This window comes from Anabrus simplex, chromosome 5 (genome assembly GCF_040414725.1).
Source record: "Anabrus simplex isolate iqAnaSimp1 chromosome 5, ASM4041472v1, whole genome shotgun sequence".
Classification (NCBI taxonomy): domain Eukaryota; kingdom Metazoa; phylum Arthropoda; class Insecta; order Orthoptera; family Tettigoniidae; genus Anabrus; species Anabrus simplex.
The window spans coordinates 297,410,995-297,426,071 of NC_090269.1; the positions used below are offsets into that span (position 1 = coordinate 297,410,995).

At 40.7% G+C, this 15,077-nt stretch overlaps 1 protein-coding gene across 1 annotated transcript in view; it reads right to left on the reverse strand.

Moving 5' to 3' along the window:
- LOC136874503 (phenoloxidase-activating factor 2) overlaps positions 1-14,121 on the reverse strand; it is a 54,653-nt gene extending 40,532 nt beyond the window's left edge. The window contains exons 1-2 of the mRNA XM_068227819.1: positions 13,919-14,121; positions 5,585-5,854 (exon numbers count right to left, since the gene is read on the reverse strand). Of these exons, the coding sequence (XP_068083920.1) occupies positions 5,585-5,854; positions 13,919-14,121 (473 nt within the window). The remainder of the gene's footprint in view (positions 1-5,584; positions 5,855-13,918) is intronic.
- Between the last annotated feature and the right edge of the window lie 956 nt (positions 14,122-15,077).

Sequence of the window (15,077 nt, forward strand, 5' to 3'; positions counted from 1 at the left end):
GTAACGTAATTTCGGGGGAGGTCCGGCATCATTTCCCGAGAATTGGTATTTTGCCTAAATTTCGCGAATTCTGAATATTTGTCTTTGAAGTGTGCTACACAAGATTTAGTGGTGTGATAGGACATACAGATTACTACTTATCTCTATTTGTTTTGCGTCACACCGACACAGAGGAGCTGTGTATAGCCGCCATCTTGTGCAATTGGCGTCGGGAAGGGCATCTTGCCGTAAAACTAAGGACAGTCCCTTCAAGATGGCGGATGTGAGGTTAGGCTCGCTCTCTTAGGTGTCGGGAAGGGCAATTAGCCGTTAAAGTAAGGTTAGGTCCCTCATGACAGCGACTGTCAGGTTAGGCTCGCTCTCTTACACAAATCCGCAATTCGACATTGCTCACCTACTATAGTAGGGGTCAATGACCTTGCATTGGAACCTGCATTGCTACACTACTAGACCTCGGGTGCTGACGTATTACCTTTAGGATCCAAATTTGCTCCTGACACGATCGGCCCGGTATGAATTATTATTATTATTATTATTATTATTATTATTATTATTATTATTATTATTATTATTATTATTATTATTATTATTATATAGTTGCGCTAAAGGATTTAAATATGACTATTTTGTTCTTTTAGAGATAAAACTCACTAAGTGATATTTTCATAGTCCTGAAATAAATAGACTTTCATGGCCATAACTGAACCAGAAATGCAGTTGGTGATTTCTTCTAAAATAAAAAAAAAAGTGTGTTGGGGCCTTCCTATATATTTGGTGGCCTCTTGATGATAGTTTGATCTGAAACCACATAATATAACTCAACTTCAGCTAAAAGTGCACTTCAACGAGCTCGATAGCTGCAGTCGCTTAAGTGCAGCCAGTATCCAGTATTCGGGAGATAGTGGGTTCGAACCCCACTGTCGGCAGGCCTGGTTTTTCGTAGTTTCCAATTTTCACGCGAGGCAAATGCTGGGGCTGTACCTTAATTAAGGCCACGGCTGCTTCCTTCCCACTCCTAGCCTTTTACCGTCCTATCGTCGCTATAAGACCTATCTGTGCCGGTGCGATGTAAAGCAACTTGTAAAAAGAAAGAAGTGCACTTAGTGACTTTTACCTTTAAACCAAAGAATTGTTAATCCGATAATACTATTTCTTATTTGCATATATCATCTGGTCCGTCTCTGTGGTGTAGTGGTTAGCGTGATTAGCTGCCATCCCCGGAGGTCCGGGTTCGATTCCCGGCTCTGCCACGAAATTTGAAAAGTGGTACGAGGGCTGGAACGGGGTCCACTCAGCCTCGGGAGGTCAACTGAGTAGAGGTGGGTTCGATTCCCACCTCAGCCATCCTGGAAGTGGTTTTCCGTGGTTTCCCACTTCTCCTCCAGGCGAATGCCGGGATGGTACCTAACTTAAGGCCACGGCCGTTTCCTTCCCTCTTCCTTGCCTATCCCTTCCAATCTTCCCATCCCTCCACAAGGCCACTGTTCAGCATAGCAGGTGAGGCCGCCTGGGCGAGGTACTGGTCATTCTCCCCAGTTGTATCCCCCGACCAAGAGTCTGAAGCTCCGGGACACTGCCCTTGCGGCGGTAGAGGTGGGATCCCTCGCTGAGTCCGAGGGAAAAGCCGAACCTGGAGGGTAAACAGATGATGATGATGATGATATATCATCTGAATATCAAAACTCCTGTCCAGCTCACTGTAGATTGCTAATTGAGGGTCATAATATTTTCGAAATTGATGTATAAATTAAATTTTTATTTCAGTTTGAATGACTTATATATTATTTGATTGTAATAACAACGTTAATTCTAGTGGAGGTTGATCAGATATAGACTTAAGCTTGCAACGTAAAGATTTTTGTATTTTTTGGTTTACGTCGCACCGACACAGATAGGTCTTATCGCGACGATGGCATAGCAGAGGGCTAAGAGTTGGAAGGAAGCGACCGAGGCCTTAATAAGGTACAGTCTGAGCATTTGCCTGACGTGAAAATGGAAACCACGGGAAACTACCTTTAGGGCTGCCGACAGTAAGGTTCGAACTCAACGTAAAGGATTCACATCAAACTTTCCAAACGATTGAGAAAAATGTAGAGGGGCCTGGGCTTTTTATCGCTATCTCGGTGCTTATTAAAGAAGAGGACAGACATGGTACTTGGTCAGCGTGACAGCATCGTTAGCCAGATTCGTTAACTTTGATTATTGGGCCGCTGCCTCTCGTATCAGACAACTGCTCAAGTGTTCTCGTGGGCCTAAGCCTTCAGTCCAGAGTGAACATTCTTAACTGGTCGGGAATCGATCCCAGGGTCTTCGGGTAAGAGGCAGGCACGCTATCCGTACAATACGGGATTGGCATCGTGCAAATAACGAGTCGGCATAACCTCAAACATCAAATAAGGCTAAGCCATCTCCGAAGAGACCACGAATGACCTTGAAGGAGTGGAAGGTAAAGGATTCCATTTTCTGCAACCTTGGCAGTGATTAGCTCTATGCTTGGGCCGTTGCCGCAGGAATTAATCTGGTACTCAGTTTTATTGTCGGCTGAGTGAACCTCAGCGTCATGAGCCTTTCTAGAAGTGGAAATCTCGTTTCCAGCTTTTTCGACTGCCCGACAGGGAGTCGAAACCACCTCCTTCCGCGCAGAAAAACAAACATAGTGGTCACTAAAATTCCGTTCTCCATCTTGTGTTTAAGAAATGAGACAACTGAGATTATTCTTCAGTCTTTAGTCGTGGCACATATTTCTCACGATTATCTTCAGATTCTGTATGAGCATAAATATTAAAACTTTCACCGAGCAAGTTGACCGTGCGGTTAGGGTCGAGCAACTGTGAGCTTGTATTCGGGAGATAGTGGGTTCGAACCCCACTGTCGGCAGCCCTTAAGATGGTTTTCTGTAGTTTCCCATTTTCACACCAGGCAAATGCTAGGGATGTACTTAATTAAAGCCACGGCCGCTTCCTTCCCACTTCAAGCCCTTTCCTGTCTCATCGTCGGCATAAGACAAATATCTGTTGGTGTGACGTAAATTAATTAAAAACCAGAGCAAAATATAGCTTCCACCGAAGTCTCAGTCTCATTTATGGCTGTGACAATGTGGAAGCAGCTGAGGTATAGGTCATACTGAGTAATGACTAGGGTGAGGAGTACAAAAGATGCAAGCAAATATGCCCAAAAAACTAGATAACTATGCCCAAAAATTAGCTAAATATGCCCTTAAAACGAGCTAAAATGACCTAAAAACTAGCTAAATGTGACATAAAAACCAACTAAATATGCCCTAAAAACTTGATAAATATGACCTAGAAAGCTAAAATATGATTTAAACATTGTAGGCATAGGCAGCGTGTATTAGAGTATTGCTATCTTTAAGCGTGTCAAAAAGTGATTAGCGATAATAATACAGACACGTTTAATCTTGCAGACTGACAGAGCTACAGTACGTAATTTAAAACTGAAAACATTCATTGAGTATCGTAGCCCTGAGTCGCAGTTCTCACTGTTTTTTCCTAAAAAGGAACCAAGAAAACGGAGTATAAACATGCTTTTTGGTATCTGTCGGCGTGCGTGTGTGCAGAATATCTTTCTTGAAATCATGTCTTCTAAACCTGATAGCAATTTATTTCGGAAAAAAAGTAAAAGAAAAAAACCTACTACAGTACTTCAAAATGCTGCGTTCGAAAATCGACGCAGATAACATGGACATTGTTAAAAACAACACCTCATTTTAAACAAAAATGCTCAAAATATAACCAACCCATGATCTTCTATCACTAAAATGAGAAAAATATGACAAACATGATCTTCTATCACTAAAATGAGAAAAATATGACAAACATAATCTTCTATGACTAAAATGAGAAAAATATGACCAAACATGATCTTCTATCACTAAAATCAGAAAAATATGACCAAACATGATCTTCTATCACTAAACTGAGAAAAATATGACCAAACATGATCTTCTATCACTAAAATCAGAAAAATATGACCAAATATGATCCTCTATCACTAAAATGAGAAAAATATAACCAAACATGATCCTCTATCACTAAAATGAAAAAATATGACCAAAAATGATCTTCTATCACTAAACTGAGAAAAATATGACCAAACATGATCCTCTATCACTAAAATGAGAAAAATATGACCAAACATGATCCTCTATCACTAAAATGAGAAAAATATGACCAAACATGATCTTCTATCACTAAAATCAGAAAAATATGACCAAACATGATCCTCTATCACTAAAACGCTCAAAATATGACCAAACATGATCCTCTATCACTAAAATGAGAAAAATATGACCAAACATGATCTTCTATCACTAAAATGAGAAAAAATATAACCAAAGCAATAAAAATGGCCGGAGTATGCATTTATATGCAACATAAAATTGCTTTGAACGGGATCAGGAACCCGTCATTCACAGTTATTTTTCAGATTTCGGATAAAATGAGCTCAGGAAAAAAATGTGACTTTTCTTTAACATCTGAACCTTAGTAATGACATATGAAGCACGACAAGTGCGTCCGGATGTTACTCATAGGACCGGTTGTACTGCAATAGCACTTTCTGGCCCAGAGTGGAAAGTAATAACAAACTACCTCATTCCTCGCCTTGTCTAGTACGCCTCATTTTGACGCCACCATCAGTTTCTTCCGTTTCTCTATAACCGCATAACATTTGAGGATACTACCAGCTTCCGGGCTGATAACAGATTTTTAGGCTTAGCTCTGTAGGCAGAAATGTTAAATAATTTTATATTTTCACATGCTTGAAATATATCTTTAAACACTTCTAGAAGCACCTACGTTTTTAGACTTCCTAGAACCAAGGGTCCGAGTTTCTGAGTTCCTGTCTGGTTAACGCGAAGAAGAACAGTCAAACGTTGTTTGGTTTCTTTGCCACCGCTACATTTCTCTCCTTTCAAGGCTAAGGTTTTCTTAGGAAGAAGATGATAAAATATGCCTGTATCATTGGCATTATTAATGTCCTCTGATGTATATTCCTGTGCGATTTCTAGCATTGCGTTATTACGTCAAAGGTTTGCGTCATCTGTTGCTGTGGATTTCTCTTCTCTCTTGTCCCGTGTGGTAACATCATACACATAAAAACAATAAAAGATAAAACGGTAAACAAAATACCCAAAACAAGGACTACTAAAGGTAATATGAACAGATGGACAACAGGATGTGAAGGTGCTGGAAAACCTTGCTGGGAACATAATTTGGTGATACACGCTTGAGCAAAACATTCAGGTTCCTTAAAATAGCATTAAACATAAAATTATTTATATTAATTTAGGAAACTTAACCTTCATAAAAATAGACATAAACACAGGATTTAACGCGCACAATTGATGCTGAGTGCACTCCAACATTTGCAAAATGATTTTAAAAAATTACACATTTACTTTTGAGGTTGATAAGTCAACCTAATCAAACTGACAGCCATGCAGGCAGGCACGTGTGGGTTCATAGTCCTGCCCTCAGAACCCGAGTGATGTCCCTACTGATGCAAATTGCCATCTGACTTATAATATTAGGCGTATAACCAAATGCGGCATTATAGTACTTACTCATTTACGCATTGGGCTGCTGTCAGAACCAACCGTCTGTGCACTATGGAAGCTCCACACCTGAACGTCCAGTTGCCATCTTGAAGCGTGAAGATGGCAGCCATCCAGGGGTACTCGCCTTCCTGCGTCGTTTCTTTGTTCAGAAGTGCCCTCAGGAATGGCCCCTTCTGACCGCACTGAGCAACGGGTGATCGAATTTCGTCATAGTCATCGTCAGGAACTTTACAGCATACCTCGTTAAGAGGACAAGTTGTCGGTCTTTCCAAAGACCTGTGAAACACATATAATGTATTAAAGAATTATTACACATATTACATTGTTGGAGCGCTTTCAACCGTTTTTGAACAGTCATTCTCAGCAACTGACTTGCGGTTCAGGAACATTTAAGGGTTCCTTGCCCGTGAACTCAAGTTGTAAGTTCAATTTGTGAAGACGACCAATAAAAAGATGGTTGAAAACGTTCCAGTGAAATTATTTGTAGATCATTAAAACTGTAAAGAAGTAGATGTTGTGTGTTTGTGTGTTGCTTGGTTGAATTGTTGACTGAGTTCTCAACCCGAATGTTGACTAGATCCTCGTCAGATCTGCCTTTCACTGTGAACTGAAACATGATATTTAACGCCAGTCGTAACAGGAGACTAAGAGGGTTTTTAATTTGGTAACGTGGGTGGCAACCATGGGGTAAGCAACTGTAGCAGTGCTTATAGACTACTCACTTGTACCCGGTTCCTCTTTCATCATTGTTATTATACCTGCATTGGTCAAGAATATTTTTTGCGAGGCCTAGGATGTCTTTCAGGGGCTGCCTGGCCGAAGCGGTAAAGGCGTGCTTGGTTCACCCGAAAGGACGTGGGTTCGATTCCCCGTCAAGAAGTCGAAACATTTAAGAAACGATATTTCCACTTCCGGAGGTGCTAATGGCCCTGAGGTTCACTCAGTCCACACCAGAAAGGAGTACCAGATTAATTCCTGGGGGCAAAGGCGGCCGGGCGTAGAACTAACCACTCTACCCCATCATGTGCCGAGGTTACGGATAGTGGAAGCCTTTACCTGCCACCCCTTCATGGCCTGTACAGAGGTGACTGTGCCGGTGTATCGTAGACTGTTTCTAGCAAACTATAAGTGATATTTTATTTTTATTTTCAAAATCTTCCTCCACTCGGAGGCTGTCTAAGATAAAGAATACACAAACATTTCCGTTTAAAGATAAAAAATACGTAAATTATATCTCAGTCTGGCGAATGTAAGTGGTGTCTGAGTATCAAAAGAGAACCCCTGAGCGCTTTCAGCCCCCAGTCGATGAACTCCTTGGTCGTGATGTTGAAGGTCTTCATCAGTTCTATCGTCTTCTTGGAGACTGTCCCTCTTATACCGATCTTGAGACCCCTCACTTCTACGTCGCCGAGTTTGACTGTATATACAGCTGGGTCCACCGGGCGAGTTGACCGTGCGGTTAGGGGCGCGCAGCTGTGAGCTCGCATCCGGGAGATAGTAGGTTCAAACCCCACTGTCGGTAGCCCTGAAGATGGTTTTCAGTGCTTTACCATTTTCACACCAGGCAAATACTGGGGCTATACCTTAATTAAGGCCACTGTTGCCGATGGAATGTTGTAACGATCACTTAGGTGTGGAAGGCATGACTCTGTACGAACCTCCTTTGCTGTTGAATGGAGTTATTAACCACAAATCAAATCATATATCTCAAAATAGTCTTTTCATTTTATGCCTACTTCCGCTCCGCGTATTAAATGAGGCCCATCGAGTGTCATATTTTCTCGCTTATCGCCCATTTCCAACCAAAGAGTACCTCAACCATTTGGATCCCACTTTACTTCCGGAGCTGTAAACCCGAATGTGAACAAGTGATTTCAATACACGAATACTCGAATGTATGTACCCTGCCAGCCAAAAGTTTTGGGACCGGGCGAGTTGCCCGTGCGGTTAGGGGCGCGCAGATGTGAGCTCGCATCCGGGAGATAGTGGGTTCGAATCCCACTGTCGGCAGCCCTGAAGATTGTTTTTCGTGGTTTCCCATTTTCACACCAGGCAAATGATGGGACTGTACCTTAATTAAGGCCACGGCCGCTTCTTTCCCATTCCTAGGCCGTTCCTGTCCCATCGTCGCCATAAGACCGATCTGTGTCGGTGCGATGTAAAGCAAATAGCAAAACAAGGAAAGTTTATGGGCTGTGACCTAGCATGCGAGAGATAGTGGGCTCGAATCCCACTGTCGGCAGCCCTGGTGATGGTTTTCCGTGGTTTCCCATTCTAATACCAGGCAAATGCTGGGGTTGTACCTTAATTAAGGCCACGGCCGCTTCTTTCCCATTCCTAGGCCGTTCCTGTCCCATCGTCGCCATAAGACCGATCTGTGTCGGTGCGACGTAAAGCAAATAGCAAAAAGAAAATAGTTTACGGCAACGGGCGAGTTAGCCGTGCGGTTGGGGGCGCGCAGCTGTGAGTTTGCATCCGAGAGATAGTGGGTTCGAATCCCACTGTCGGCAGCCCTGAAGATGGTTTCCCGTGGTTTCCCATTTTCACACCTTAATTAAGGCAACGGCCGCTTCCTTCCAGTTCCTAGCCCTTTCCTATCCCATCGTCGCCATAAGACTTATCTGTGTCGGTGCGACGTAAAGCCACCAGCAAAAAAGAAAGTTTCCGGTCAAGCTCTGAACTGTAAAAGAACCGAATGAGATTAAAAGGAAAAAATATACGAACGTAAGGAATTGAAAAATATATAACCTAAAAGTAATATTTTGCAATAAAACTATGTTTTACATTACATCTGAGCAAGAAATAGACAATACAGATCACCAGAACACATCAAACTCCCTTCTCATCAAAGAAACCCCGTTTTGCTGCAAGTACACTGTTAACTATTCTCGGCATTCTCAGAACAAGTTTTTCTAACACTGATGAAGGTATACTTTGCCATGCATTCTGCAAGATGTCCCACAGCTTTTCCGATGAAGAAGGACACTCTTTCCGGACTTGCCGATCCAACTCCTCATACAGCAGCTCAATTGGTTTTAAGTCCGGGAACTGGGGAGGGCATTCCTTTAAAAACAATTCCCAGAGTTTTGTTTGTTTTGCAGATAATTCATGCAATAGCGAGACGTGTGTCTAGGGTCATTGTCTTGTTGGAGCACAAACCCACGTTGCTGTCCAGGCGGAAGAGCATAACGAGATAGGACTGAATGGTAGCCGTTTTTGTCCAGTGTTCCTTGAATTCGCTGGAGTCTACCAACTCCACTGAATGTGAAACAACCCCAAACCATCACAGAGCCCCTCCATGTTTCCCTGTAGGTGTTATACAGCAGGATACATCCTTTCCGATGGTGAACTCCGAATATATACTCCTCGCCGTTGCCCGAAAACCTTCGAAACTTGGTTACAGTAATGCATTCTGTCATCACACAATGTCCAGCTCCATGGCTAAATGGTTAGCGTGCTGGCCTTTGGTCACAGCGGTCCCGGGTTCGATTTCCGGCAGGGTCGGGAATTTTAACCATCATTGGTTAATTTCGCTGGCTCGAGGGCTGGGTGTATGTGTCGTCTTCATTATCGTTTCTTCCTCATCACGATGTGCAGGTCGCCTACGGGAGTCGAATCAAAAGACCTGCACCTGGCGAGCCGAACATGTCCTCGCACACTCCCGGCACTAAAGCCATACGCCATTTCATTTCATTACACAATCATTAAACATATTCGTGCGGGTACATATGTTTTGTCCGGAAACTTTTGGCCGGAAGTGTACCTTAATTATATAGACTTTGACATACTGAGCAAGTGGTCACACGGTTTGGGTCACGTAGCTATCAGCTTGCATTTGGGAGGTAGTGGGTTCGAGCCCCACTGCTGGCAGCCCTGAAGATGGTTTCCTTAGTCTCCCATTTTCACACCAGGCTAATGCTGGAGCTGTACCTTAATTAAGGCCTTGGTCACTTCCTTCAAACTTCGAGTCCTTTCCTATCCCATCCTCGAAATACGACGGTGCGACGTTAAGGAAAAAAAATGTAAAAAGACTTTGCTATGCCAAAATTTGTAAAACAAATCATTCTTTAGGAGGATTATAAGATCAAAAATTAATGTTTCTGTATAGTCAGATCGCCATCCTAAGAAGTTATTTAGAATTCCCTAATTGAGTAGGTGAATCAATTGTTAAACAATTCGTTATAGAAACAAGATGGTGAGGTTTATTATGTTGTTGTTCAACACCTTTCCCGGCGGGAAACGGTACGTCGCACAGTGTGCCGAATCCCCGTTCTAGGTGGAAAAAATTAACAACGTCGTTAATAGTGTTGGGATCCTATTAAAAGTTGGCACTATACCGTTTTCGAGGTCGCTGAATTCATATCTGGCATCGTCTAAAGTGTACGATGTTCGGGGGTAAATATATAGGGGTGAGGGGCAAGGGGAGGTTTAAAAAATGACCGAAAGCAACAAAAGAATCGTCCATTTACGGGAGAAAAAATACGATTTATATGTGTATATTATAGTTTATAACAGTGGTAAACATACTATTTAAAACTGGATATTATATGAATAACAATGAGAATTTCAGTCCAGTATTCTTGTTACACCTTATTTGAGGGAATATACGAAGGCACTGTATGTAAATTCTTCCAGATTGAAAACGTATTTTAAATTGGTATTAAACATAGAACAACGAAATATGAACAAAAAATAACATATATTTTTTAAATAAAAATATATTCGTCAAAACCATAAGAGTATTTCTTTATAACAAAATTTCATTTTCGAGTCCTGTTAATGACGTTGTTTTAGTGAAACACACCTTACACACGAAAACAATATTATATATATATCTATAGATATATATAATATTTCTATATGAAAAGTCAACATTATACTCAGAAACATTTCGTAGAAGACGTGAAAGGATCATATTACAGTATTTACAAGTAATTGTCTCATCAATCTCATCCCGTTCATAATAACAACATGTCCAATGTTCATTCGTCCCCTGATTCGTCTGTAGAGTCCAGAAAATCGTAGTCGTTGCTATACTGGTCTTCTTCATTTGATGTGAAAGGATCTTGGGAGTCAGTAAGTAACTCAATAGCTTCCATAGGTAGATTATCAGAAGTTTTACGTGGCATTGTTCGGTACTTGTTTATTAAGGGATTTGATGTAATCAACAACATCTTAAGCAAGTCTCTATTCGTTGAATTCCTGCTATATTTTTGAGTATGAAGTTCACGAAACCTCCGACAATCTTTATTTCTAGCTTCTTGAGCTTCTTCAGATAAAGTTCCTATTGGCACAAGAAAATGTTTAATTACTTGAGTAATGTGTACTAAAATGTTATGCAGTTACGGGCATATAATACCATGGATATAGTTTAACACACAAAACCGCAGTTTGCGCACCAAATTCTTTGAATATATTCACATTTATTTCAGAGCCAGAAGAAAGAGCAGCTAGTAATACATGATATCTTTTTATTAAGCCTTCATCTTTTCCCGCTTGATCGAAAATAATCTTCAGCAGCAAACGCGACTTCGTCCAAACTACGCGATTCGGTAATATCACAAACATTTTGCTTCTTCGTGTTTACGGAAGAGTCCTTAAATTCCTTAGAGTGACGGCCGGCTTTGTTAGGGACACAACTTGTTTTCGGATCATGCGCTGGATCAATGTGTTCTTGTTCACTTAACACGATGAAATCCGTCACATTAAACCAATCACCGAATTTCTCTCGTGCACTCTCCCAGTTTTGTTAATATTACGGGATATCAATTTAATTTTGTTTCTTAGCTCCTGAAATTGATTATCAGTAAGAGTTGTAGGCTCTAATTTATCCATAACATATTGAAATATGACTTCGGAAAGCCCCTCTTTACGACATGACCGCCACGCGTTGAAATATTCTTCTCGCGGTAACGCTCACATAGTCACTGAAAATAAGAAAATAAACCATCATGCACATTCGTGCGCAACCAAACCACTACAGATCCTGAATCTACATTAAATTTCCCATCGAATGACGTTTAAAGTAAAGTGGCTCTATGAGGCACTCATAAAGTTTTTTTTTGAGCAAATCCTAAAAACAATCTAATTTTCTACAACTACTTCCTTTTACAACGCACTGTAAATAATTTATTTAGTGCAGAACGCTTGTATTATGTTTGAAAGTGAGAACACATACCTCTTTTTACTATTCCATGAGCCACAGAATACAACACCTCCTTGAAATCACTAGAAACACAACGTTCGGTTCACTCTGACACCTCCTATCAACTGAGTTGATAACTGCCAGGAAGACGTTTCAGCACCTGTCCCCACCCTCGTACGCACCAGAAAGCGGAAAGAAAGACTGAAGGTCACCATCTGGTTTATTCACTATCGAATGAGCCAGGTTTCGCTTTGATTTGCGACAGTGAATTTTTTCCACCTAGATATGGGATTCGACACACTGTGCGTCGTATCAACAAACGGACTGCGCCACCAGATGGCCCTTTTAATGACCTACGTGTTTGGTCCTACGACATTTTCTCGCATGTTGGTGATTTATAGCATTGATGGGGGTAAACGTTTCGATCTGGGGTACATGTCGCACGTTTACCACAAGTTTCACAAGAAATTACTTTCCTCACCCAATGGGAGGTATATCGAGGATGAAACGGTCTACAATTTTAGTTCGTTGACGTTTTGTATTATCTCCATCGGGTACACCTTAGATTGGTTTAGAATCTTAGATTTGGCTGAAATCTGAGTACAGTTTCCACATATTACTTTAATTCTCCATGCATATACGGCAGCTACAATCATGAAATTTGGCTTGCATAGGCCCAGGAACGTGCCAATGAGCCTGCCGAATTTCATGATTCTATCAGTCATATAAGTCAATGCCAAACAGTAAAATTAATCATGTACAAAATTGACGTTAAATCGGAAAATACAACTCTATCTAAGGCATAAGGGATCGAGATACAACTAAAAGTCATAGGAACAAAGTTGTAGATCTCTTCATGATGGATAGCGAATCTGTTGTCCGTTTTGCGATACAAATTACCGTTTAGTCACAAAATGCCTTGAAACTATGGTCTGCACAGTCATGAAAATTTCATCAACATGTCTATATTTTTCGGAGGTAAAAAGTTAAACATTTGAACATATTGGAATTTCTCCTTCGGTTACAGGCTAAAAGCTATAATTTTGCCAAATTTCAATTTTCTAGCACATCTAAAAGTTTGCGCCCGATAATTTTTGTTTATTTATAATTTCAACTTTTTGGAATTTTTCCTTAGCCAATAATTAAGTAATAATTATTAGTTGGCCGAATTTCAAGTTTCTAGAAGTGGGTAAACATTACTCTCAGTAAATGAGTGAATCAGTTAGCCTTCTGGCTTTATGTAATAGGGATAACAAAAGTATAATAATAATAATAATAATAATAATAATAATAATAATAATAATAATAATAATAATATTTTTTATAGTTTTACATTGCGAAAGCTAAGACAATACAATTCAAGTATCAAACTTGAAGCACTATGCGCCTCCGAAACCTTGATGATTGGAGGCAGATCACTTATTAAAAACATAGAGAAACAGGAGAGGAAAATATTGAGAAAATTCTTTGGTCCAGACTACTCAGAGGGAATCTGAATGAAACGGAAGTCTCGGGAGCTTTATCAGCATTCCGAAAAGATCACCAACACCATGAGTAAAAGATCACCAACACCATGAGTAAAAGATCACCAACACCATGAGTAAAAGATCACCAACACCATGAGTAAAAGATCACCAACACCATGAGTAAAAGATCACCAACACCATGAGTAAAAGGCGGTTAAAGTTCTCTGACCACAATCTCAGAATGAACAATAACATGCTCACCAAAAGGATTCTCGACCTTGCTCTCTCAATGAAAGTCAAGAACAATTGGCTTAGTGAAATTAAAAAAGACCGTCAGGAAATTGGCATCCCACAAGAAATTGTTCAAGATTGACTCCAGTTCAAAAAAATCTGTCAATGACGATCATTTTGCTGAGAAAATAAATACCAGGACTAATAAATCATGGAATGAAGAACGGAGGAAATGTTCAGTGCCCAGATGAAGAGAGTTTGGGAGAAGGAAAATATCAACATAAGCTAAATTTCTATCGCACTCCACAGATGGGCATAAGCTGTAAATATACATTCCGAAACCTAATTAAAATATCCGTGAATTGCACTGAAATAACTAGACTTAAAAATGACCCCTCCCCCAACCGACGAAATTCTGCGTACGCTACTGCTGTCGAAGACAGGCTTACATACCAGTAGAAATATGAAATATGTTCTGGGCTGGATGGCGACCATTACCTCCACTGGATGAAGCCCTTGGTGATGAGGACACCATCTTCATTACACAGTCCAGGCTCGACACATTCACACCGCCCTTTTGTCGGTCTCGGACACTCACAACGGCTATAGCTGGAGGTGTCTCTGAGATCTGCCGGTGGCTGGGCCAAGATTAGTTTGATTGAGATCAGGAAAAACACGTACCACTGCCGATTACTAGTCATCATTCTGTAATACTGTACTGTAATATCGGGCTGTCATTATTGCAGGATATTTTAATTAGTGGCTATCGCCTTACAAACCGAGATAAGATACCTAAACCGAGCATGGAAGCGGAAGCTTCAAGCTTACAAGAAGTATAGCCACGAAAATATTGATACTAATAAGAATGAGTATTAAACCGAGAGGAAGATCATTTTTACTGTCGTGAAAATAATATTTTGACTAACATCTCTTCACTTGCTATAGACTTTAAATACGTCATTGTGTCAGAATTACAGTATACTTTACAGAAGTTCTTTATCGCAGCGGACGTCAGCGGCTCAGAATTGTCGCTTTTAGAACACTTTCCATATGCAACAGATCTCAGCATGGATCGAACTAGTTACAGAGAACATATGACGCTACTGAGGTGGTAGTTATTCAGGGGCGTAGCCAACGGGAGCTTACTGGGGGTTACAACGCCCCCCCCCCTGGAAATTTTACAAAAAAAAAATAAACAATCTCACAATAAACAATAAGCATTCAGAGACTAGAACGAAGAGTCCTGTTGAATCTATTTTCCAAGAAGCCTCGAAAGTTGGATTTTAGATTGTAAACTGAACATACCATTCGCTATTGGCCTTGATCGTTTTGTTCTTGATCTGTATTTTAAGATAAGACCTTGTAGTGTTCTGCAATTTGAATATCAACAAAATAATTCACTTTCATCAGTGCCCTTATAATGACGAGTCCTGAATGCGCGTACCATACACGCACAAGCACCTTCATTGTGTTCCATCGTCATTTTGTAACTATAACACACACCCCTTCAACCGATCTGTAGTAGTAGTAGTAGTAGTAGTAGTATTGTAATTTTAAGGGAAGGTACAATTAGATAACCATCTCCTCTTGACTCTGATCAAAACCGAAAATGCGAGAACTTTTGAAAAATGAAAGTGTCTGTTAAAGGTCACTATGG